Raw genomic sequence first — 26194 nt, forward strand, 5'->3', positions numbered from 1 at the left:
CATTCTACCCATCTGAAGTTCACGATCTTCTGAAATTCATCAAATCCAAAGAGTACGGAACCATCCTTAAAGAAGGACAGTTCCTAACTGAAGAGCAGGATGAAAGTTTCACATGTAACTCTAATCACGGCAGTCTGCCAAACAAGTTCTCTTGCTTTGGACCTGCTGCCAAGCCCAGCAGAGCAGCCACAGGTGAGGGCCAGGAATGTCCTCTAGTGGAAGAATCCCCTGCCCAAGAATCTAGGTCCTACCTCTCAGTTTATACTGCTCCCCGCTGGCAGCATTCACTGTAAAGGTGTGAGAGTCTTCATCACTGGGTGAAATTACAGCTCCAGCTAGTTGCAGAGTACCCCTGGGCTTCAGATGTCGGGACTGCTCATTCACAAAGTACTCCAGCAGGCCAGCATCATTGTTTAAAACAAAAAATCTGCAATGATAAAGCAAATACACTAAATAACACCAGCTCGTTCTCTCTCCTCTTTTTTTTTTTTTTTTTTTTTTTTTTTGAGGGGGAGGGAGTGGGGTGGTACTGGGGGGAACTCAAGACTTTCATTACAAGTTGGCACAGATGGGGTTGGGATGCAAAGACTTGAGTCAATACAACCCCAAACATAATTAATATGTCCCCAACAAGACTGCACAAAAATTAAGTTCTTACCAATTTTTTCCCGGAGACCTGGGATTGCACAACAGAACAGGTGTGCCCACAGAAGAATGCTATTGCAAGATTTTGGGAACCAAAAGAATATCCTGAATCTCTAAGGCTTACTACATCCTTAAACTACATAAATTAAGGGTAAAACAGCCCCAGGTACAAAATAGTTGAGATACAAAACTGTGAAACTGAAGCAATTCCAGATTTAAAAAAAATAAAGTAGACACTACACTTCAACTATTCAATTGAGTTTAACAATAAGTGTATTGACACAAGTCACTGCATGCCAGTGGTAGCACAGGAATTTGGCCAGTGTGGTGTGCTAAGGACTTGTCTCTCCAATAGTAATTTAGTTGCACTGTGCAGCTCTAGGAACAGCACCAAGCAGGAAGCCTGACCAGAGAATTTCACCTGTCAAAGAAAAGCAAGTTGTTCCAGAGGAGACGGACATCCTGGGGAACTGAAGGGAAATGCTTGCTTGAGTTTGAATTTTCAGTAAAGAAGTCTTAATTTAAAAACATGACATGATTTGGCATAAAGCTGAAGACTCCACAGAAAAAAAAGACAATATTTTTAATGGAAAAGGAGAAAAAAATTAATGCTGTACATACATACAGGCATAGTTATAAGCCACCAAATGAGTTACCTGCTTCATACTTCCTATGCATTTTTTCATTATTCATGTATTAATACAAATATTATTCATCTTCACATTAGCTTAATCTAAATTGAGGAAAGCATAAGACTCTTCCATAACATTTGCCTAACAGAAAAAGGGAAATCCAAGTACTATTAAGAAAAAATCTGAAACATGTTCATTTAGATGCTGCAAAGACCAATGTTACTAAAAAGCACCGTAAAAAACTTACCGATATTGCCAACCAGTGACGAGATTGGTATATTTCATTAAGTAGCCACAAATATTTTCCATGTGATCACTGTTAAAAAAAAACAAACAACAATAAGAGAGAAAAGCAATCAGATGATACCAAACAAATTTTAGATCTTCCCAGCTTTTGATCATCATTATCTATTCTCAGAAAATGATTTTTCACCTTCATTTTTTGAATGGCACTACCATTAATAAAACTACCAACACTTAACAGATTTTTCAAATCTCGTTTCTATAATAATTTCATAAGATAGTTTAATCAGACTTACTAAACTCCAAACAATTTCAAGTCATAATTAGTTTCACCAATACTTGAGTTCTCTTCAGCAGGCACTTCTGGACACATTAATAACTTAATTAATAACTTAGTATCCATGCTGCTTTTGGTTCCTGCTCCCTCTTCTAAGCAAGCTTTGTATTTTTGGACTCCTGAATAAAATTAACTTTCACTAGCTTATTAACAGAAACTTGATCATGGTGACTAACTAAAAACAGTCCCTAGGTACCCCTGCACCAATGTTGTTTTATTTATCTTTAATGTCCAGAATCCTTCCCGACTACATGAACAATCATGCTCTTGGAACAGATGTTCTACAAAACACAACATGTGGGTGCAGGTCACATCAAGATATTCTGAAATGTAGAACAGGAGTTGAAACATCTCCTCCTCTGGCCTGGCAGGAAAATCAGGTAGTTTCTCTTTCAAAGCCACAACTTGCAACATCCACTAAAAACTAGAACCCATCGACAGCATTCGGCACAGAGGCTTAATATCACTACAGGCAAAATACATTACCACTTCTGAAAATCAATTGTCCTAAATAAGGCTTACAAGTCTTACAGCTATGAACTAATGATCTTAAAACCACAGTTTAAAGACCTACTTTATACCGTACATTCCTATAATTCTAGAAATGCCACCTCAATGCCCTCGTCCCTTGCAGTAGGGCATAATCCTCCATTGAAGAAAACACTCTTGATAGACAGTTCAGGTCCAGCATGAGAAAAGAAGTTCCTATTATCCCAATGAAGAACTGAAACAATGACCCAAATATCAGAGGTGAACTATTTGCTTTTTTAAAAGAAACTTGTATTTAAGCCATCTTATTTAGATTTTAAATTAAAATTTCTGTAGCTCGTGGTATGTTGAAGATTAAATGAAAATTATTCAGAGTACATTGGAGCAGTAGCCTGTCTTGGTCGTTAAGAGGTCCAAGTACCCCCATAACAGCAAAGGTGGAAAGGGGAAGAAAAATAGGACTACCAGAGCCAAGGGACCACCTTCATTAGTGGATTTTGGTTGCAAACATAATCAGACCAAGTATGGGGGTAAATTTCAAATTATAGCTGAAGCTGCTGTCTACACTTCATTTACAGTGTCAGTATCATGAGATTAGTTAGATACCTGAAAATTCACTCAATAACATAAATAAGTTTCCTCCTAATAGGAAGCTATTTAGGATGCCACTAAAAAAGATAATCTCAGAGTAAATCACCGCTATATGAATCAATGTCCTATCACTGCCATTCAGTAATACTATTCAAAGAAGAGATGCAAGAATGTACATTTTTGAAGAAAAACCAAGTTGCTGATTTTTAATGTTACATTTAAAAACAAAAATATGTGTTCTGGCTATTACTGCAGCAATCAGTATTGCAGTAATATCCTGCAATGGAGAGCAGCCAGCGGGACTATCTACGAATTTAATTTCTAATCGCTCATTAAGTGGTACTACAGATAAAAATAAAACCAAGGAGAGCAGACGGTATCCAGGCTATCATATATTTTAAATGTATAAAAATGCTAAAGGAGACATAACCAAACTCATCCTCTGCAGACGCCTCTCATTTGTTATTATTGGCATACAAGGGAAGTACAGTTTAGACTTGCCCGCTGTCTTAATTTAGCTGAAAATTATGAGATTGCACAGCAATAAAAATGTATGAGCTTGGGTTTTAATCGTCTGAAAATTGTCCCTAGTCACAGCTAATTGTTTTTCAGTTTTAGTGAATGCAAGCTTCACCCTTGCTTTTCACTTAGGCATTGTTCAGAGCCCTGCACGCTCGGGCTACAGCTGCTGCACTCTCCCATTAACTCCCTGCCCATATCACAGGTATGTTTAACAGAAGCCATGAAAAATCAGAGAAGTAACTTCAGACTGCAATGAATACAGCAGCACTACATGTATGGCCTTGGAAGTCCATTCATCTCACAAGGGTACATTAAACAGTCTTTGATCAAAATAATTTGACTTTTTTTGAGTGTGACAGATGTCAGTCTTTAGAAAAAGGAAAAATTCACCGTAGAAGGGAATGCAGCCCTTTCAGTGATGTACTTCCACATCAGATGAGCACTTGACTACATTTTGCCTTCATCTGCATGTTCTTCTCCACTTGGATTTTCACTTTGACTAGACTCAAACTTCTCCAAATGCCTTCTCTTCAGTAATTCCTACATCTAGCCTCAGCAGTCCGAAAAGTTGATGGTTTAACTGGAAAACTTTGAAAACAGTCCCCCAGAGAGGTCTGAGAAAGTGACCAAGGACAAGCAAGCCCATCACCTCCAGCACTGTGGACACTGCCAATCTGGAAGGAGCGTGTTGCAGCAAATGAACACAAGTGCAAGTGCACGATGTTAAACACACTGACCAGCTGTGTTTCAGAATCCCTGACTTTGCATGCAAGGGGTCCCCAAACCCCGTATCTCACACAAAAAAGCTGTAACTCCATGTACAAGGTAAAGCTCAGAAGTACATTGAGCAGGGATCTCCCATTCACAAGCAAAAAGACCTCATCCGCCTGCACAGGATGATAGAAACATACTAAGCACCGATGGCCAAACCTCAGTACAGAAGAGCCCAACAAGCAGCGGCGGTGGCTGGTGCAGATCCCAAGCCACACTACAGCCAGCTGCGGGGGGATTCCTTACGGACTGACCTCTGCAGCAGGGAAGGAACACAACATGCCGACTGCCAGGGATGACAGACTGACCTGTGGCTTGCTTTTTGGGAGACTGGAGAATGTTAGAAGACCTGAAGTCGAAGAGATGGAGCATGAGCAGAGGTCCCTGCTAAATGAGACGCCTCTTGGACAATATCGATAAGATTATTTTCCTTATTAATTGTGTTCATGCATCTGCAATAGAACTGCACAAACCCAACGGACTATATTTAATTTTCACCCTGCCAAAGGCTGAGCAAACTTTTAGCACCCATGCAATGAAAGGATTAGCCTGCCTGAAGGGTATGAAAAACCTGGTTGATATTTAAAACATTTTCCTTGACAGTATAGGGGCCTAGAGGCAAAAAAATAAGCAAATAAAAGAGTAAAAGCACAGACCTTACAGGCACTAATCATACTCTCCCAGCACAAATTCCCACACCACGTGGGCCAGAGAATTTTCAACATTTGAACTAAGGCTTATTTTTAAATAAGTAACATTTTTATACACTAAAGAGATTTAAATCCAGTCTGCAAATTGCAATTCACAAAAGGTAGATCCTATAACTGTACACAAACCCAGGTTAACTACAGTTAACCTCTTCATCTTCTTCTGGGTAAGCACTACCACTTTCCTATGAATACCGAAAAACATTCTCACTATTATTTATGAACAAGAAGGCCATGGAACTATAACTAAAGCATTTCTTCAATGATTTTAAGATCAGTGCCTCCACAGCAAAAGTTAAACTAAAATATTTGTTGTTGCTAAAGCAGTGTTGTAAGGCAGTTAACATTGTATAAAAAAAAAAAAAACACACAAAACCCCCATAATATTTCACTAGTACAGAATTAATAGCAAAGCTCTTCAGAGCACTTCAGAAAGCTTTTAAGATAGACCTTGAGAACAAGATGTTGAGGTTCAGACACTGGCTCTGCTCACAAATAACCACAGTTCATAAAATATGAGTAAGATCTTCCTTAAAGCCCTTACCAACATTGTTTCTAATGAAACAACAGTAAAACCTGTTTCGAAGTCACCTGTGTACTTCAGAAGCTTCCACAATTCCTCACATTGGGGTTTTTCACTTCTAGAAAAGAGATTTCAGAAGTGATTTGACACAAAACACCGAGCAACTTATCTCAACGTTGACAGTGAGGCCTGACTGCACAAGGATCCTTCCCAACTTTAAGAACACCTTTGCATTCACGCTGCTGCCTACGTGCATGTACATGTACCTATAGGTACGTGTATCTTTTCATAGCCAAGATCCTGTTGTTGCCATTGAAAATGCTCACGGCAGTCTCAGATTGTCAAAAGATCAGCAACAGCTCAGCAACGATGAGTCAACAGCCCCTAAAGTCCGTAGAAATTCACGAGTCCAGAGGAGGGCGACCAAGCTGGTGAAGGGTCTGACCTATGAGGAACGGCTGAGGGAGCTGGGGTTGTTTAGCCTGGAGAAGAGGAGGCTCAGAGGTGACCGTATTGCAGTCTACAACTATCTGAAGGGAGGTTGTAGTGAAGTGGGAGTCGGCCTCTTCTCCTGGGCAACTAGCGATACGACAAGAGGACACAGCCTCAAGCTTCGCCAGGGGAGGTTCAGGTTGGACATTAGGAAGCATTTTTTCTCAGAAAGGGTCACTAGACATTGGAACGGGCTGCCCAGGGAGGTGGAGTCACCATCTCTGGATGTGTTTAAGAAAAGACTGGACATGGCACTTAGTGCCATGATCTAGTTGACATGGTGGAGTCAGGGCAATGGTTGGACTCGATGATCCCAGAGGTCTCTTCCAACCTGACTCTGTGATTCTGTGTCCTTCTGTCAAAGAATGACCAAAAAAAAGTGTTGCAACAGATCTGCCACACCCTTAAAGATGTAAAAAAAATTCATTTTAACTTTTGCTGGACTACTTTAAGTGACAATACTGTGCAAATCACAATCCAGGTAAAAATTATGCAGGAACTCGTGGGACAACATCTGAACTCTAGCCCAGCACATTTACCATCCCCCAAAATCTGAGTTTTTTTCCATAGGCTGAACACCACTGAACTTGGCTGCCCATTTATCACAGTTGTTTAGTTTATAAACATTGTGAGATGGATTGAAAGTGTCCCTGTAAGCAAATGACTGAAGTCTATGAAAAATCACAAACCAATTCACATTCTTTCCAGAAAACTATCCCTCCCCAACTTCAAAGTTGTTTACCAAAGCCAGATTTCTACATATCTAAGTGCTACTAAAATACAACAGGAATAAAACATTCACAAAGGATTACTGTTAGTTTATTTATCCTTTTGTAGTTTTATTTGTCCTTTTCTAGTTTTATTTGTCCTTTTCTAGTATGCCTCTTAAGTTGCAGCAGCTGTCAGTGCCTTGCAGGCCGGTCTCCTGTCCTGGGGAAGGAATAAGATGGCAATAGTCAGGCCAAATTCCCCCTGTATCCTGTTTACGTGCAGCACCCAAGTCTTGAACGCAGATGCTGAGGAACAGCAGTCCCAGAATGACATCTTTCAGGAGCTTCAGCCAAGACACCCAGGTTCACACCTGACAAGTGCTTGGCCAACATTTTCTCCAAGAAGAAACACCAATGCAGGTGGCCTCCCCACCCTTTTTTCATACCCCTCACGGTGCAGCTCTCCTCGAAAGCCCCACACAAACACATCACCACTAGCAGTGGCACAAAATTACACCCATCTGCAAAGCGACTATAGAAAACCTCCAAGACTGCCCTTCTGATGATTTTAGTTTTGCTGGGAACCAGACAGCACTGAATGGGATACTTTGAGCAGCCAGGTCTCTGAAGACCCAACAGCTGTTTGAAGAGCAAACAGAGAGGCCAAAGGCTTCCCCATGGACTTGCATAAGGCCTGGCTTCAAGCGGTAGCTGAGTATGTGTGGATTTGCTTCCAGCAGGAAGGACGACAAGGAGCCCAGAGCCCACACAGATGTCGAGGAAGGCTCCTGAAGTGGGATCCTGCCTCCATAGCTGCCACCACCAGCGTTATGACAGTACCTTCAGGCCATGGCCAAGGGAAGAGGCTCCTTTCTACTGAGCTCACAGCAAGATGTAAAAACCTCACGAAAGAGTCTGTCTTCAGATTAAAAGGTAGCAAAGGATAAAGAAAAGGAGAGAAAGAAATCAGGATCGTAACAGTGCAAACCAATGAGTGGTTTTGGCTACGTAGTTTGAAAAAAGCAGTAACCATTTTCACTGAACTTGTTCATCTCTATCCGCCCACGGGCTCACCGTCTGTAGTCGCTTGCTTTTTCCTCACTGACCACTGCAAAGTGCTTATCTACAGCACACTGATTCCCCTTTTTGTTACATGGAAGGGAAGGGCAGGGAAGAACAGAAAGAAAAAAACCTATGTCAGCAGCTGAAACTTTGAGCATATCTTCTGCAACTACAAAGATCACTTGCTCCCAAGAAACCACCACCACACTAAGCACACCCCAGTCCGCTGGCTTGTTGGTACAAGTGTGGGCTCCCCAGTACACCCAGCAAGGTAAGGCAGAAGCCTCCATGTTGCTTACAGAGTATCTACATCAAATTAGCTCTGCTTTTCCAAATGGCTTTTGGAAGAAAGAAAAAGCTAGCCTTGCTGTGCAATGCACCAGCAGTGCCCTACAGTCAACTGTCAAGTGGCAGCAAAGCTCCTGCTCTTCAGCTCGTGTGTTTGACTATTCAATTATAAGTTTAGAAACCAACAAGTGCAAGGAAAAAACATCCAACAATACAAGAACATTGGCAGTAGACCCTGGGGATGCTTCAGAATACCACTTGGCCGCAAGCGTGCTAGCAACACACAGATCCTCAATAGATACACAAACTTCTCTTAATACGTACTCCTGCAAGCCCTCGAGAGGACAGACATGCGTTGGAAGAGACGTGCAGGCTTGCCACGAAGGAAGGGTGCGGCAGAGCCGAAATGAGCTGTCAGCTGTGAGCCCGGCATGACGCAGCCCAGGCTTCGATCCAGGGGTGATGGGCTCTCCCATCGCCCAGCTCCGCCAGCCCTCTGCTATCAACACAACACTTGTGGTCACACCTAAAGTTTCTATCAATACTAATTCTCAAGGGGAATGATAAATCAAGCTTACAGGTTTTTTAAAAACTGTCCTAATTAAACTTGCATTCGATTCTCCTCTTTTGTGCATTAATGCCACAGGTCAATTATACACAAATGAAACTGTACTGTAACGCTTTTGCGGGGTAGCAACAGAAAAAAAAAGGAAGGAGATAATATTTAATTAATAAGTAGCAAAACACTGCTCTCGCTGGACTGCTAGAAAGTTGATTATTTAACTACTTTATTATTTAAAGACCTCTTTAGCTCTCAAAATACATCTGCCTGGAAAAAAACTGCAGTGAGTTTCAGCTAAGCAATTTCTCTTGCACGTACATGAACACCTCAAGTCAGCAAGAACTCCACTCACGTACCATTTCTTTGTGGATTTGTGTCAGCGTAACACAACCGAAGCTGGACCCAAGAGTCAGTAGCCAACCCTGCAGATTCTTCTCCAATGATAACTACTACTCAAGCTATTGCTGGAAAAATAACTGTAGATTTAGCCAACAACTTTCAGAGCTGGAGCATACAAAACCCAGGCACCTCAAAAGGTCTGAACTCTCCACTTGATATTCTGGAAAATTATTTTTGCTTGCAGCTTTGCTACCATTTATGTTACCAGTTTACATTAGCACATCATAACGCACAGTTTCACATATTATTGTTACCAAAACCCAAAACTTTCCCTTTGAAGTCTAGTTTCAGAGAGCTCAAGCAGTCAAATTAAAGCTACTCTGCTCAGTGAACAGTACTGGCAGAACATAAAGCAAGCAAACACACTGATGGATGAGCATCTCTGCCATTTTGGACTATCTGCTGCCTACACCACCGCAGAAAGCAGCAGGCCCTGGTAAGCACAAGTCACATAAACCAGTGGAGAAAATCTCTGCATCGCTTAGTTACTCTAAGCACAGTCCAACAGGGTTTAGCTTACTACACATTCCATCCCAAGGCATTTTGGTCCACTTCTAGTCTAATAGCTCTTATCCTATCAGAAATATAAAGATGTGCTCTTCCAGTTTTAAGATGTGTTTGTGATTATGCCTTTAAAAAGATTATATTGACAATGACACATCGTCATCCTGGACCTCGCAGCAAGAAAACGCTGGCTATTAAATGGAAGGTAAATACACTGATCAGCTACTGCAGATAAGCCTCTTGCCTTTTTAATTATTTTTGAACCACTTCTGAGACATTTCAGATTAAATACAGAGGACAATAATTATTACCACCTTCCAAGCCAGCAAGAACACACTCAGTTGACTATGTTACCTAAATATTCAGAAAGACGATAAGCCTGGAGTACAACACAGGCAAAAATCTGTGTGGACCACCAGACTCATGAAGCAACAGCCAATAGTTTGAAGTCTAACTAGCAAGTGCTGCACCTCAGGGGTCAATACCGCTCCATGTCTCCGAGCTGGCCAATGGACCAGCATGCACTCTATACAACCTCTCAGGTGAGCCCAAACCTAGGGGAGCAGTCAGGATGCAGTAGGGTGGGCTGTCTTTCTGGGAGATCCTGACTGTCCAGAGGAACAGGCTGAAGAAGACCACCTGAACTTTGACAAAAGCAATGCAAAGCCTTGCACCTGGCATGGACTAACCCATGGATCAGTGCAAGCTAGGTATGTTGTGCCAGACGAGAAAGGGCTGAGGGATCTGGGTCTGTTCAGCCTCCTTTAGAAGCAGGGAAGGCTTAATGGGGATCTCACCTCTGTCTTCCCTACATGTGGAGAAGACAGAGACAGACTCTTTTCAGAGGTGCACAGCAGAAGGGCAAGCGGCAATGGTCTCAAGTTGTAGCAAAAAAATTCCTTGACACAAAGAAAAATTCTTCACAATGAGGGGGGACAAGCCCTGGGCCAGGAGGCCAGAGAGGGCTGTGGCATCTCCATCCTTGAAGACGCCCCAAACTCAACCAGTGGGCCTGAACAACCTCTCCTAACTTTGAAGCTGGCCCTGCTTTGAGCAGGAGGCTGGACTAGAGATTTCCCAGAGGTCACTCCCAACCCAAACTATTCTATAATTCTTGGACACAGAGAAATTAAACAAAAATATTCCTACATTAAAATTGAAGCATAAGGTACTCAGAAGGTTTAAACTCTAACTAAGAAAGCACAAGTGTTAACCACCTGTGATTATGACAATACATAAAAAGAGCAGGACTACTTTCTTGTTCAGTGCTTTAAGTGGACAGTGATTCCTAGACAAAGAATTATTCAAAACTGCTCTTTTTCGTCGTGCAATGAGCACCAGGTATTATTAATTTAGCACTCATGCACTAATACAGAGTTTCCTTATGGTTTTCTTCTCTTGTGCTTGTCATCAACATGTATGAAGGAGTCACATACCGAACAATAAAAGGATGAGGACATTATCATTCCATTTTACATATAGGGAACTGAAGTGCAATGAATTTTCAGCCTCTCTAACTTCAAGATAGTTGTGGCCCATTTTTTTTTTATTTTATTCATACATTCAAATCACAGCGTCTGCTGATTGCAGCTGCAGCTGTGACCCTGCGAAAGTTTTGCAAAACCAGAGCCAACTGTTCCAAACTAGGCCTCTGAGAAAAAGAGGAACACACAGTTAGTGATTACAGGGGAAAAACAGTTTAAACAGTATGACTATTACCACAGAGGAAGTCAGAGCCAGGGTCAGAAACCAGCTCCTTAATATAGCATCCTGCAATTCTGCCCAGCACATCTCATGCTTTCTGTTACACCTCCACTGCAACGACTGAAACCAACTTCCCAATGCAAACTGGGCTCTTCAGGAAACTGATCTGTCAATGCCTAAACATTAATCAAGATTTTAAAGATTCCCAGTCTCATTGAAAACTCAGGAACTTACACCTGGAAGGAAAAAGAAAACATGCATACATGCAGCAAAAAGCCTTCCCCCTGACACTGACAGTCCTGCTCCAAAGCAGGTTGTCAAATACAAGTTTGTCAGCTTAACAAAATGAAAAAACAGCATTTCTCCTACCCCACTTCAGCCTGCCCTCCCCTCCCATTTCAGCATTGGACATAGAGCACAGAAAATCCGAAACGGTACAAGTTTTGCAAGCACCCTAAAAAGAAAACTGTCCGGCAGCATTACCAGCAGGCAGTGATACCCTACAAGAAGAATTCATCAGCGCTGGCAGGTGATCAGAGTGCATGTCAAGGCAAGGTCCGTAAGCAAACAGGGGTCCCTGCACGTGTGCCTTAATTTTCATGGTACGATGCGTACAAGAACCTACTCAGGATAAGCTAACAGCAGCAGCTGGCACTTTCTGCTTGTGCATTAAGCAATGTGATTAGGTCAGCCACATGCAGTTTGTTTTTCATCTTCTCTCTGGGGAGAGAACGTGTGTGGCAGAGCAGGATGTTAATGTTGTAGGCAATTTTAATTAACTTGCTGCTACATAATTACATTAGAAAAGGTGAAGTTGAAAAATACCCTTTGCACTTAGTGAAGGATAGACATTTGTAACGGCCATTAACTCCTGCAGAAATCTATGCCGTGGAAAGCACAAATTATTTCTTATTTAGAAGCTATTCAAAAGTTTGTGCTTCTTCAGGTTAGCTTAATTTGAATTCTAAATTAATATCCTGGTATTAACACAACTATCCTGCAATGTCAGAACCAAGTTCCACATTTGTCACCCCTGCCCCAGCAAATTTTCAGCCTGCCGGTTCAACACGGGGATGCTCTGAGAAGCTGGAGAGGGACAGTGCTCTTGATAGCCACTCACCGAGGAGCCACAGGGCTAAAGAAAGGAACTCAGACCTTGCTGATCCGGTTCAGGAATTGGGTTCAGGTTCCTGATTAGAACATCAGCCATCATGAAGCTCCTGTTTAAATTACCCAAACCTGTTTCCCCAAGTCTATCCACTTACTACCCCTCACACAAAGATTTACTTCTCTTAATTTACAACTCATCTGATCTTCCATCTGCTCCAGCCCCCATTCTTCCAGGTCGTAAATACATGTGTGAACATGAATGGCTCACATGCCTTTTGAGAACTGCTTGAGGCTTCAGCAACTGATAAAATCACCTTGATAAAAGATGACCTGTACATTTTAATAACACAGAATGGATCCTGAGGTGGATATAACCAGCTGATCATTCTAAATACAGGCTTCTTGTCTATTCTAATGAGCAAATCATATGAAGTGCAGGAAAGCATGTGAAGCATTATGAATATGGTGTACTCTTTAAGCAAAGACTTAAATGAGGACAAAGAAATTCAGCCATTTCCCTCCAGCATATCAAACAAATGTGACAGCCGTCCTAATCCGATTTTCACTAATACAAAGGAATACAACACACAAAATTGCAAAAATATATTCTGAATTTCACAGCAACCACTTGAGAAACTCTTCTTTTCAGCACCCAGTTCACCACACCTCAAAAGGCCAGCAACAAGTCAGAAAGCAAGCAGCTAGGGCTTTCTGATGGCCATGCAGTGATGAAGTATCTCCACAGATCATCAGAAACTGACGCAAGGAAGGTCAGGGCTCACTTTGACACAAGAATGACATCAGAGCCACCAGCTAACCCAAGAACTGCCAGCAGAAGCATAACATCAGGGGCAGCAGAAACCCCATCCCCACTGGTGGCTGGTGCCTTAAGGTCACAATGCCAGCAGGTTCTCAGGACAGCAGGAAACCGAGGAAGTGGGGTGGGCTGTGAGAGCAGGGGAAAGTCGAAGCAGGAGCAGCCCTTGCCAGACCTCCCAGGTAACACCACAAAATTACAGTTTCTCTCCCCCTCGGTGGTTGTGCACAACAAGGAGGGGGTTTACAGTTATCGACTACAGTGAACATACAAAAATTCCATGTAGGATCCCAAAGAATTTTGTTTTAAGCAGTGCAGAAAGAAAACTCAGAACAAGGGAGATGGGTAATAAAAAGGAAGTACTAGGAGTATCAGCATCAGAGAGAACTGTCCTACGATGACGCTAACATTTACATGAAGGTTCGGGAGGTTTCTTTTCTTCTACTTATTAAGTGATAGGGACTTTAACTTAAATTCTGGCCTGCTCTCAGGAGTCCAGAGTTAATTAGGTCAGCTAACACACTCTCTTGCAGCCTAAGCAAGAAGTCAATGCTTACATTTAAACTACGATGAGAAATGCTAAGTTCATAGACAAGAACGGAGGACCAGCAAGGGAGAGGTTTGCAACACGAAGCGTAGTTGAACACTGTGCTGCCATTATCTCCTGTATCTGTTTCTACCAAGCTGGTTTCAGCTTTAAAGGCCAAAGAGATGAAATTTATCCTCCCAAGATCAAACATTCTTGGAATGATAGTAGAAATGCACAGAAACTAGAAAAACTCTATATGTTTTCCTGCAACTAAGACTGACATCAATGCCACCCTCAATAAAAAGGATTCTTATCAACATCCACTCAAGAAGATTGTACCAGTTTTAAGACACTGCCCTTTATTACTATAATTAGATCATTTTTGCAAGATAGCATGAATAGAAACCATAAACGCTTCCATAGTCTAGCTCAGTCTCACATGTTTTGCTTCCACATGTTTGAAGTGCAAAGGATTGTCAGTCACCCCCCAAGTTAACTGGGATCAAACTCAGAAATGAGCATTTCCTTTAAAACACGTCCTATGGGATGACTTTATAAAGAAGAGGTCATGATCATCTCGAAGTGCAGAATTAAAATATATTCATGTGTTTCAGCTACCAGTTCTTCTGTTCCGTTATCACACGCTGACCTGCTCAAACACAGGAGACTGAATTAAGGTCAGTAATTGCTTACTCCATTTTTTCAGTATTGATGAAGAGTGCTTACGCAGTGCCAACTGCAAAATAAACAAAGCCCTTAAAAGAAGACTGGTGACCAGTTCACCTGCTTTAAATTTGTTACACTTTTGCATTTGACAATGGAAAAAAAATTTACCATGTTACTCTTTTTGCCAAAACCCTTCTCTGCTGTTTGTTTGCTGTTTGTTAACTAACATTAACTTGCTTCCTTAAAAAAGAGCAAAAGACATACAATCTGTAGCATTTTATAAATATATATGGCTAAATCCACAGTGAGCAGATGTGAAAACCACTTCAGAAATAAGGAACAAAGGCAGTTATCTACAAAAATACATGCAGAACTGAAATGGAAATAGGTTTTGAAATATAACTTGTAAGCTTAAAAATCAGCAATCATTTGGGAAATTCATGAACATTTTACATTATTTCTACTGGCAAGTGAAGAAATGCCGGGAATCCTTTTAATAGCTGAATTGATTTATGCATTTGAGAGCAGAAGCACTAAGAAAAACATAAAGACGATGGCACATTAGCATGTCTCCAACTGGGAAAGACAATCTTGTTTCTCCAGTCAACCACAGTGCTCTGAACTTTTAATTTCGTAGATAAATGTGAACCGGTTATTGCAATTCATTTTTCTGAAAATTATCTGAAAGCCCCTCAAGCCAGCCTGAAATGCCTTGTTATACTTCTCTGGCATGTATTCTGACCAGCTCTCCATTTAGCTCATAGACACAGATTCTGCTTTCTGGTTGTGAAATTTTAATGTTATTTGAATGACTATGATTCATAATGTCGCAGAAGTACTTGCCAAAGCTGTCTCCTTTTTCTCACTGCTTTGAAACTACTCTGTTCATTTAACCTAGAGCAAGGCAAAAACCAAATTAAGATGGTCAAGAGTAAAAGCAGAATTATTGAATCCAAATAATTCTTTATATGGGCAATGCTACACTTACTTCCTAGCTTGATTACTGCTGAAAATGAAGCAGCTGTTTAGAAAACATTATAATATCAAGTAATCTCCTAATAATTTGAAGTTATTCAGAAGTCTCACCTCATGGTAACTGTTTCACTAAATGAAAATAGGGATGAAGAGTTTAGCATGCAGCACAGCCTCTCAGGCTCTCTTTATCTACTTAATTGCACATTAGCATTCAAGCTATTCCTGATCCCAGTCAGCAAGATGCAGCTGAGGGTTGGTTGCTCTCAGACACACTCGGACCCTGATCATATATTCATAAATAAACAAGATCATTTCCTGTCAGATGTCTAGAAGAGCAGTTTCTCAAAAACTCTTAACTTCTATTAGTCAAAAAAAAAGTATCTTCCTGCCCTCTGAAGAAGCTGAGCCCTTACAAATGTCAAAGGAGGCATTGCTGTACTGGCTGCCTAAACTCACCATACACAGGCTACAGGCAGGAGGTCTGCAAAGAGATTCATCTGTATCTCTGCATCATCTGAAGTCTCTGGCAGCCTCTAGTTTTCTCTTCTTCTCCACTGTGATAAATGTTTGGTCTAACTCTATCACAGCTATTTAAAAATCTCCCTACTATTCCCCTATGAAAATATAAAGTTAGATGTTCTGCTTCATTTTTTATTTTCTAGACATGCACTGTACCCCAAGGACATGGGACTTTCCAGCTCCTTGAGAGATTCAGTTTTCATTATTTCAGGTTCCAGCACTGCTGGAGATGTATTTCTTTTCCATAGTCACAATTCTCCATTAGGAGCATTAAAGTATCAAGTACCTGTTGCCCCATTTGTCTGACAACTATGCTACAGCTGTTTCAACAAGATGCTTCACCAAATACAGATCTATATTTCTGCACCAGATGCTGTCAACGCTGAGTGAGTACTTCAGGACCCTACTTCTGCCAAGCTGCACGACCACACACTGCTCTTACTCTGTGCTATAAAAGATCAAACTTCCTCTAGCAGCTCCCAGCAAATCTGTCTCTAAACTTCTTATTTTAGAACAGAAGTAATCCACAAAGTGAAAACTAAGCTACAGCATCCTGTCCAGGAGACCATCCTATGGAGGTAGGGGGGAAAGGTGACATCTTGTGGGTAATTAAATATAGAGACAAACATAGGAGTAAATAATTGATTCCCAATAGAGCAGAGATTAACAGTCAGGTACCTCAAGAGTCTACAATAATACAATCAGTACATTCAACTTATCCCAATGATCTAGAAAGAAAAAATAGAAAGAATACTTTGCACCAGAGTATTAGAGCAAATTAAACCAGCTATTGATAGCTGCAAGGAATAACATGGACAGTTCCCACTTACAGCTGTCAAGCCACCAAACTGGGTATCACTCAGAGTCAGTTCAACTTTTGCCCTACAAGCCACAGCACTGAAAGAATAAACACTGGGATGGATCATTTTAAAAAGTGGAATTTCACTGCAAAGCACTGACCTGTGACCACCATCTCAAACATCCTATAGCAAAAAGGGGTTCAGGCAAATCAGGTATCTCAACCCTTCCACTGTCTCTGATTCCACACAAAAATATAAAGTACTTCCATTTTGATTGCATAAACTAACTCCTGTGTTTCACATGTGAAACACATGGACAGTCAGTGCTTGGTCACAGTGATAGTAATTTTCATAAGAAAATGCATAGGTATACTTGAATCCAGAGTTTTTGAAAAAGTTTCGAAGTGACTGGAAACAACGGATAAGACAACCAATAACCGAATCTGACAAGAAGCTTTCCCCATTTAACAGCCTGAAACACTGGCCCTGAAATCACCACTTTGCTTTCTGGCCCTAGTCACCAGAAAAGGAAATTACTTGTGACCCAGATTCTCAGCGACGACCGAGCTGTTCGCTCCCTATTAAGATCATCAGGCACTTCAGTGCCTTCACAGCCTGGGTGCTCATTTGCCTAAGCCATCGGAAGGCCCTCCATCCCGTGCAGCACACGCAGATGTACCACACTCCGGCTTTGCTGTCTCCACACGCAGGAAACAGAAAGCCAGTCCATCTGGGCTGGCAGATGACAGCTTTGGAGAGTCTCTGTTTGACGGAGAAGTGTGCAAACTTCACATAACAGCGGTATTGTCAACAGCAACATTGCAGAACTCCAGTCAAGGATGAGAGACCTAAAAGCATAGATTCGGAAATCTCTCAAGCGATGGCTTAGAGAGCCTGCTATCAGCATGTGAGTGGAAACTCTTTCAACCAGAAAGCACAGCAGAAAAAAGTACATGAAAACCGCCTAAATCTCTCAAACGCCCAGGCAGGACATTCAAAGGAAGCATTTTGGTTTGAATCCATTTCTATCTAACGCTGTGTGCTCAGCTTCTCCCGCTTTCTCTGCTCTCTTCTGCTGTATTTGCTGTACCTGAGTAATCACCCAGATTTATGCTAAGCGCAGCGGTTCTTAAAATAAGTCAGATAAGACAGAAACTCCGTGCGTGCTCCGACTTCCGCTACCAGCGACAAATAGAAAGCATCAATAAAAAGACTATCGCTAAGTTCTTAAAGAAGACACCCCACCAAGCTAAAATTCGGGGCAAAGTTTAGCTTTTCGGAAAGGCCGGGGAGCGAGGGAGCGCCTTCAGCAACTCCAAACTGGCCTCCACATTCCGCGAGGGAAAACCAAGAACTGAAAGGAAGGAGCAGAGGCACAACCCCTGGCAGCATGTGCAGACGAGGGGCTTTGTCCTAATACACAGGTAGATGAAAACTGGAGCGGGGTGACAGGGAGCACACTGCGGCCCCGAAAGGGCACGGAACGGCGAGAGCGAGCGGGCGGCGCCAGCCCGGGGCCGGTGTTTGCGTTCCTCCCCCGCCCGCGCTACCCCGCGGCGGGTCTCTCAGCCGAGGGTGTCTAAAGCCGGGGCAGCTGCGCCGACAACCCAGGCTCAAGGCACAGGCAGCCCTGCCATGGCGGGCACGGGCGTTTCCAGCGCCCCACGCCGGGCTCGGCAGCACCGGCAGCTCCCGGGCCCGCAGCCCCTCACCTCCCCCTCAGCCCGCCGCGCCCACCTGTACTGCCAGCCCTTGGCGCCGCGGCTGCCGCTGCTCTTGCTCTGTCCCGCCGGCGGTGGCTGCTCCGGCTTGCCCTCGCCCTCCGGCCCCTTCATGGCCGCCGCGGGGTCCGCGCCCTGCATGGCGCCGCGGCTCCCCGCCCCCTCAGGGGCGCCCCCGGCCCAGGGCGGGCCGCCCGCCGGGGAGGGAGCCTGCCCCAGCGGCCCGCCGGCCCCGCTCAGGCCGCGCCGGGGCCCGGCCGCGCCCGTCCCATGCGGGCTGCGATGGCGGCGGCTGCCGGCACCCGCGGGCCCCGCTCAGCTCAGCTCGCCTCGGCTCCCGGCACGGCCACGGCGGGTTGGAGAAACCCGCCCTCCCGCTCCCTCACCCCGCGGCCCGGGCCGGCCGCCCCTTCCGGGTTAGCGCCACCGCCATCTTTAGTGCGGGCAGCAGTGCCCGTTCTAGGCCCCTGTCCCCTCCTACCGCGCTTAAAGCGATAGCAGCCCTGTAAAATCATTTTAAACTCATGGCTGCCAGCACTCTCCCCCCAAAAAAAGAGAGGAATAAGAAGAGTGAGGGATCCAATGTGTTGTATACAGGTTGTTATGAGCAGGGACATGAAAGCCCCTGTCTGGGATCTCGCTGAGTGTTGTTACGGAGACCCGTACAGCAGGGCTGAAAGCAGCAGTTTACTGACCACACAAAGCCACGGCATGTCCTGGCCTCGAGAGGAAATACATTTTTCCTCCGAGTTTTTCCTCCAATTAATGCATATGGGCAACACCTAAGAGGTTTTTTTCCTTCATAGAATAATAGCAGAGCTGACTGGGAGAGACTGGTTTGGTTATGTGTCATCTTTCAGGCCAGGCATGGCTTTTGGACAAACAAAACTTAATTGACTACAGCTGTGTTATTTCCTAAAATCGGGGGCAGAGGATCCAATTGATTGGCTTTAATCAATCGGCACATGAAGAAGAGGAAGGCAGAATCAAACTCAGCTGTGGTTAGCGAGGTTGTGGTTCTGCTCCACATCTCATCTTACCCAAACGCCCTCCTCCACTCTCTGGCTCTTTTATTACCCATAATATTATAAACAACCATTATACAAAATATGCTAAAAATTCCCTGTGTGAGAATCTACATAGAAGCAAAAATGTAAAGAACAGATTTCAGACAGTTTATTTACCTAGAGCATCCACCCTGGTAGCAGCTTCGTACCCCATGAAAGCTGCCCTGGCTTTCCCATCTTCCCACTTTCCCAGTGACATTCAAAACATCATTGCCTTTGGCCATCAAATGAGAATAGCACGTTATGAGCATCATGTCTTTAAAATATATTTATAAACTTTAAACTGGCTCTAAATTAGCACATATCCATACCTCCTTGTCAAGCGCATACACGCGTAATCTCAGCTAACAGACCCCAGGTGAGGATTGCCTGTTGCACCTACACCTATAATCTCTTTTTGCGAAACATAATGTTACCACTGCACAGGCACAAAATCCCCCACTTTTGCCTTTTTAGAAGCACATTTGTGACTGCAGGGGGAAAAAAAAAGGGCTTTTTCAGCTGCATTTTTCTGCTGTGGAACCACAGGCAAACAGATCAGCAGAGTCATGCTGTCCATCAAAGAATGTTTTGGCCAGAACTGCAGTCCTGTTGCCCTCCAAACATGTTAGTTCCTTCTCTGCTGATCACTTGACATTTTCACAGAATCACAGAATCACAGAATCACAGAATGTTAGGGATTGGAAGGGACCTCGAAAGATCATCTAGTCCAATCCCCCTGCCGGGGCAGGATTGCCTAGACCATATCACACAGGAACGCGTCCAGGCGGGTTTTGAATGTCTCCAGAGAAGGAGACTCCACAACCTCTCTGGGCAGCCTGTTCCAGTGTTCAGTCACCCTCACCGTAAAGAAGTTTTTCCTCAAATTTAAGTGGAACCTCCTGTGCTCCAGCTTGCACCCATTGCCCCTTGTCCTGTCAAGGGATGTCACTGAGAAGAGCCTGGCTCCATCCTCTTGACACTTGCTCTTTACATATTTATAAACATTGATGAGGTCACCCCTCAGTCTCCTCTTCTCTAAGCTAAAGAGACCCAGCTCCCTCAGCCTCTCCTCATAAGGGAGATGTTCCACTCCCTTAATCATCTTCGTGGCTCTGCGCTGGACTCTCTCTAGCAGTTCCCTGTCCTTCTTGAACTGAGGGGCCCAGAACTGGACACAATACTCCAGATGCGGCCTCACCAGGGCAGAGTAGAGGGGGAGGAGAACCTCTCTCGACCTACTAACCACACCCCTTCTAATACACCCCAGGATGCCATTGGCCTTCTTGGCCACAAGGGCACATTGCTGGCTCATGGTCATCCTGCTGTCCACTAGGACCCCCAGGTCCCTTTCCCCTACGCTGGTCTCCAACAGCTCTGCCCCCAACTTGTACTGGTACATGGGGTTGTTCTTGCCCAGATGCAGGACTCTACACTTGCCCTTGTTATATTTCATTAAATTTCTCCCCGCCCAACTCTCCAGCCTGTCCAGGTCTCTCTGAATGGCTGCGCAGCCTTCCGTTGTGTCAGCCACTCCTCCCAGTTTTGTGTCATCAGCGAACTTGCTGACAGTGCACTCTAATCCCTCATCCAAGTCATTAATGAATATATTGAATAGAACTGGTCCCAGAACCGACCCTTGCGGGACTCCGCTAGACACAGACCTCCAACTGGACTCAGTCCCATTGACCACCACTCTCTGGCTTCTTTCCTTCAGCCAGTTCACAATCCACCTCACTACCCGATCATCCAGACCACACTTCCCCAGTTTAGCTGCGAGGATGCTGTGGGAGACCGTGTCAAACGCTTTACTGAAATCGAGATAGACCACATCCACAGCTTTACCATCATCTATCCACCGGGTAACATCCTCATAAAAGGCTATCAAGTTGGTTGAGCATGACTTCCCGTTGGTGAAGCCATGCTGAGTGCCCCTAATGATCCCCCTATCCTTGATGTGCCTAGAGACAGCACCAAGGACAAGTTGTTCCATCACCTTTCCGGGGATGGAGGTGAGGCTGACTGGTCTATAGTTACCCGGGTCCTCCTTCTTGCCCTTTTTGAAGACTGGAGTGACATTCGCTTTCCTCCAGTCCTCAGGCACCTCTCCCGTTGCCCACGACTTAGCAAAGATGATGGAGAGTGGCCTAGCAATGACTTCCGCCAGCTCCCTCAGCACCCGCGGGTGCATCCCATCAGGGCCCATGGATTTATGGACGTCCAGGTTGCTTAATTGGTCCCTGACCCAGCCCTCATCAACCAAGACAGATTCCTCCTCTATCCTGACTTCTTCTGAGGCCGCAGGGGTCCAGGGCTCCTCAGGACAGCCTCCAACAGTATAGACAGAGGCAAAGGCAGCATTCAGTAACTCCGCCTTCTTTTTATCCTCTGTCTCCAGGACCCCCACCTCATTCATCAGTGGGCCTACATTGCCTCTAGTGTTGGCTTTACCTGCAATGTATTTGAAGAAGCCCTTTGTGTTGTCCTTGACCTCTCTTGCAAGGTTTAATTCCAAGGAGGCCTTAGCTTTCCTAGTTGCCTCCCTACATCCTCTGACAACAGACTTATATTCCTCCCAAGTGGCCAGCCCCTCCTTCCACGATCTGTACACCCTCTTCTTCCACTTGAGTTTGCCCAGCAGTTCCCTGTTCAACCATGCAGGTCTCCTGGTACCCTTCCTTGGCTTCCTACCTGTTGGGATGCTCTGATCTTGAGCACGGAAGAAGCAGTCCTTGAATGCTAACCAACTATCTTGGGCCCCCTTACCTTCTAGTACCCTGTCCCATGGGATTTCCCCTAGCAATTGCATGAAAAGGCCAAAGTTGGCCCTCCTGAAGTTCAGGGTTGTGATTCTGCTAGCTATTCTGTTCCTGCCACATGAGATCCTGAACTCTGCCATCTCATGGTCACTACAACCAAGGCTGCCCTCAACCTTCATCTCTTCAACCAGACCCTCCTTGTTAGTGAGGATCAGATCCAGCAGCGCTCCTCTCCTAGTTGGCTCATCCACCATTTGCATCAGAAAGTTATCATCAACGCACTGGAGGAACCTCCTGGACTGGGGATGGCTGGCTGAGTAGGCCTCCCAGCAAATATCAGGGTAGTTGAAATCCCCCACAACAACCAGGCCCTGTAATTGAGAGACTGCTCTCAATTAAAGTATTTATCTAAATTAATCTAAATTAAAATATTTTTAATTGAAAATATAGTATATTTGCATGGTAGCATAATGCATGCCAACACCACTGAAATTTTCCTGGGAAAATTTGAAGCAAAAGCAACTCAGGCAAGAATCCCACTTGTGTGTTTTATTTCCCCCTGCTTGAGGACAAATCCAGTCCCAACAGAGGCATAGCTTCACCCGTGCTAGACCTTTCATAACCATCACAGATGGTTGGTAGGACGTTCCTCCACCTAGGACTGCTTCAACACCCGAGACAGGACAGCAGTCCTTACTGCATGTTTCTGCAGCCCTCATCATCTGGTCCCTGAAAACAGGGCGGTAAACTCAGGTTTGCTTCCCCCATGCGTTTGCTTTTTTCTCTTAAAAAACGGTGTTGCACTCGCAGTACCAGAGGCTGTCGTAAGGTGGCATTCACAAAATACTTAATAGCATAGGAAGGCTAAGAGCTTAACCACATTTGCTAAGGATTTACAGTTCAAGCTGCCTTTTATCTTTAGTTTACGGTTGCTACTAATTACAACTTGTGTTCAAGTTCACTGGTCTCAGCCTCCTTCCCCAGTTATAATTCAGTGGCTCAAAGTTACCAAAATCCCACCCTGGCCCTTGCAAACTCAGCAGAGGGAGAGCGCTGAGGTCCCACAGCAGTGCCCTGCCTGCAGCCCACCTGAGCCTTGACACTTGCTGTGATTTCTAGGTCCGAAGGAAGAAGATCTGGAGGAGGAAAGCATGAATAGGCTAACATATGTGTATCAGCATTTGTCAAATCGAATCCTTGCAGGCCCGATTATGGGTACGAGCTGAAGTGGATTGTATTTTATTATAACTCATGTTAAAGCAAAATTGCCAGATTTGCCATAATTTATCATCCTGTTAATTTCAGGAAACTGACCAGGATCTCATCAAAACCATGTACCACTCTTGCTGATTTCTTCCGAAGCTTATAGTCTGGCTATACATGCTTATCATCTCTTCAGATCAGTATCATTTCCTCAGAGCAGCAAGATCTATCCATGTTCAAAGAGTAAATCTCTAAAATCCATCATATCTTTCATCACCTGTGAGGTTAAAAAAAAAAGTGTGTTTTTTTTTTTAAATAGAAATGATGATACAAGTTTTCTACCACTCCCTTGTCAGTTGGACAGATCTTTTTTTTCCTGACCTAAAAAGTATCTTTGAATGAGACCAAGTTTCACATAGTTTTAAACCTGTGCCCTCCTCTGGTAGCTGGTCCACTGAAGATAAGCAATTACCGCTTCTGTCTGCTAAAGGAGCTGCATCCTCTACAGGTCCGCGGAGGAATGACTGCACTCCTGGGAAAGGAAAGACAGAATTGCAGCCTGCCTTTATCGCACAAGGAGTGCCATTTTTGCTAATCGTTGCTGAACTGGGAAAGCTGCTGGTTAATGATAAAATGACCAGAAAAAAATAACGTTGCTAATAGTGCTTCACATCTGCATTTGTTATTGTACAATCAATGGTTCTTAGGGTTAGATTCTTTCTCAAGGCAACTGATACTTGAGTTTATTAGTCTGGGAAACATTTTATGTTTTCTGGGCTCTTCCAGATAATGAACATGAAAGAACTTCCTGTTCTTACTAAGATCAAAAGATACCTGCCTACTAAAACTCTAGACCCCGTGACACAAGAACAAGAAAGGAAATTCAATTAAAAGAACAGCCTTTCTCCTACAATGTACTGAGCACATGACTATATTCTCCCGACCGTAGGAGAAAACGGCCAGTAAGGTCAGGTAAATGTAATACAAATTATTTCAGCCTCCAGAGTATTTGACACTGTAGCAACCATTTGACAGAATGCTTTGATTTTGGAGCTTTACAGATATCACTGAGTCACTGGGTCTGTGGCTTTGATGTAACTTAGCGTGCATATGAAACTGCTCTGTTTGACATGCAGGATCTCTGGTGCCTGCTTTTAATGGTTATTCATCATTCCTTCTGTAGTCTTGATGAGTCAAAACCTTTTTTCATTTGGGCTTTTCAGTCATCTTCTCATTTCCTTGCTCTTCTCTATCAATCCCTCTGCATCATATTCTGCTGTAATGCAGGTCCAGCTGAAAGCACCAGACTCACGGGCGGCAGCAGCTCACATCGCCTACAAAGTTTGCCTCCCCATCCACAACCCCATTTGCATCCTTCACTCTCACATTTGGCACCATTTCCAGTTGCACTCAGTGTGACTTTGCACTGAGTCATGCTCCAGGCTCCAGCCTTACGTCACCTCAACACAATCCAGATGTGGAAATGTAAACTGGGGCAGCAGCAAAGGCTCGGTCTGGCTGGAAGTCGAGAGTGTAATCCCGGTAGCTTCCCACCTTGTGAGGCACCCTCTGAGGAAAGGACCGTGCCCTGGGGGCTCAGTGAAGAGTAGGACTGAAGGACCTTGTGTTTGCCCCCGGAGCAGCTTCTTTGGAGTTGCTGCCTGTGTACGGCTGTTTTTCTTTAATGCTTCTGTGTGGAGAGAGGCTTGCCACAGCCTGGAGCTGTCACCCTTGTCATGCAGCCACGAGGCTGCAAAAGTAGCAGAAGTGATGCTGTTCTGCGCTCGTTGCACAAGATTGAAGTCCACAGCCACCCTGTCCCTCTCCACACTGGCATGTTGCAGCCAGCACACTCACATTGCCTTTTATCTTTTAGACCTCGACAGCCTGCGGTTCTGCCCACCACCCAGCCGCACCACCTGGGAACAGTTAAAGCACTTACACCCAGTCTTGGCAGGGACTTCCAAGTCTCCGCACAGACTAAAGCATGTCCCAGAGAGGCAGCTCACCAGCAGCAGCAGGAGATAACTGTGTTATGACTCGAATCTGGGACATTCCTGTACCCACAGCACCGATGAGCACTTCAGCTCAGTCCCTTTGCCCGTGCTTGCACAGCTGCCCAGCACGCAGCAGCAGGGTTTCTGGAAGCAGGCATGGTTTTAATCTGTCAGTCTGCTGGAGCCAGTGCTGACAGCTGGATGTGCGTCCCGAGTCTTCCCCGAGCACCAGCTCTCTGCTTGCTCAAGTCGCACAGGGACACCTCCCTGCCCTCTTCTCTCCAACTCGTGAGCAGGCAGCCTCACTGCCCACTGCAGCAAAGTGCAAGCTGTCCTAGCACAAAGGGCGACGGCTGGAGCCCATCACCTCTGTCTGGTCCTTCTGCACCACGGGAGGGCTCGCCTTCTACCCTGCCTCAACAGTTCCCAGCTGACTCTGCTCTCTGAGCTCAAGGGGATCTTTTCCACGATGTTACTCACCCCAACAGAGAGTGAAACAGACACTTCCTCCAGACAGTTCCCTACTCAAGCTCTTTGGGTGAGGAATTAAAAACTACACATTCGTATGCTTAGGGCCTGACTCCCTCTTCAATAAATGTAGCCACGTGTGAGTCCATCATTGAGGAGTCAACCCTGTAGTGCAGTGGGACCACCCAAGAGGTTCTCCACATGGGGACAGTGAGCAGGTACTGAATGAGCAGGGCTGAGTCACCTCCTGAGCACATATGGACCTGCTGCAGAGAGAGGAGGCCAAGGAGAGCACATCCCCTTATCACCAGCCTGGGTCTGGTGTGTGCTCAGCAGGTGCAAGGGGAGCATGCACCGTGGTTGCAGTTGAGGAGCTTCCCAGCTTTTTCATACATCTCATGGC

General features: G+C 44.6%; 1 protein-coding gene across 2 annotated transcripts in view; it reads right to left on the minus strand.

The window, feature by feature from the left end:
• The window catches only part of OSBPL11 (oxysterol binding protein like 11), a 43669-nt gene extending 25164 nt beyond the window's left edge, over positions 1-18505 (minus strand). Inside the window, exons 1-3 of one of the 2 annotated variants that reach the window (XM_068408055.1) lie at positions 18335-18505; positions 1525-1593; positions 252-427 (exon numbers count right to left, since the gene is read on the minus strand). In XM_068408055.1, the coding sequence (XP_068264156.1) occupies positions 252-427; positions 1525-1593; positions 18335-18459 (370 nt within the window). In that variant the 5' untranslated portion in view covers positions 18460-18505. Of the gene's footprint in view, positions 1-251; positions 428-1524; positions 1594-18334 lie in introns of those variants that run through there. The other variant, XM_068408056.1, reaches the window with a different exon arrangement.
• Positions 18506-26194: the final 7689 nt, after the last annotated feature.

The sequence above is a fragment of the Nyctibius grandis genome, chromosome 9, assembly GCF_013368605.1.
Source record: "Nyctibius grandis isolate bNycGra1 chromosome 9, bNycGra1.pri, whole genome shotgun sequence".
Classification (NCBI taxonomy): domain Eukaryota; kingdom Metazoa; phylum Chordata; class Aves; order Nyctibiiformes; family Nyctibiidae; genus Nyctibius; species Nyctibius grandis.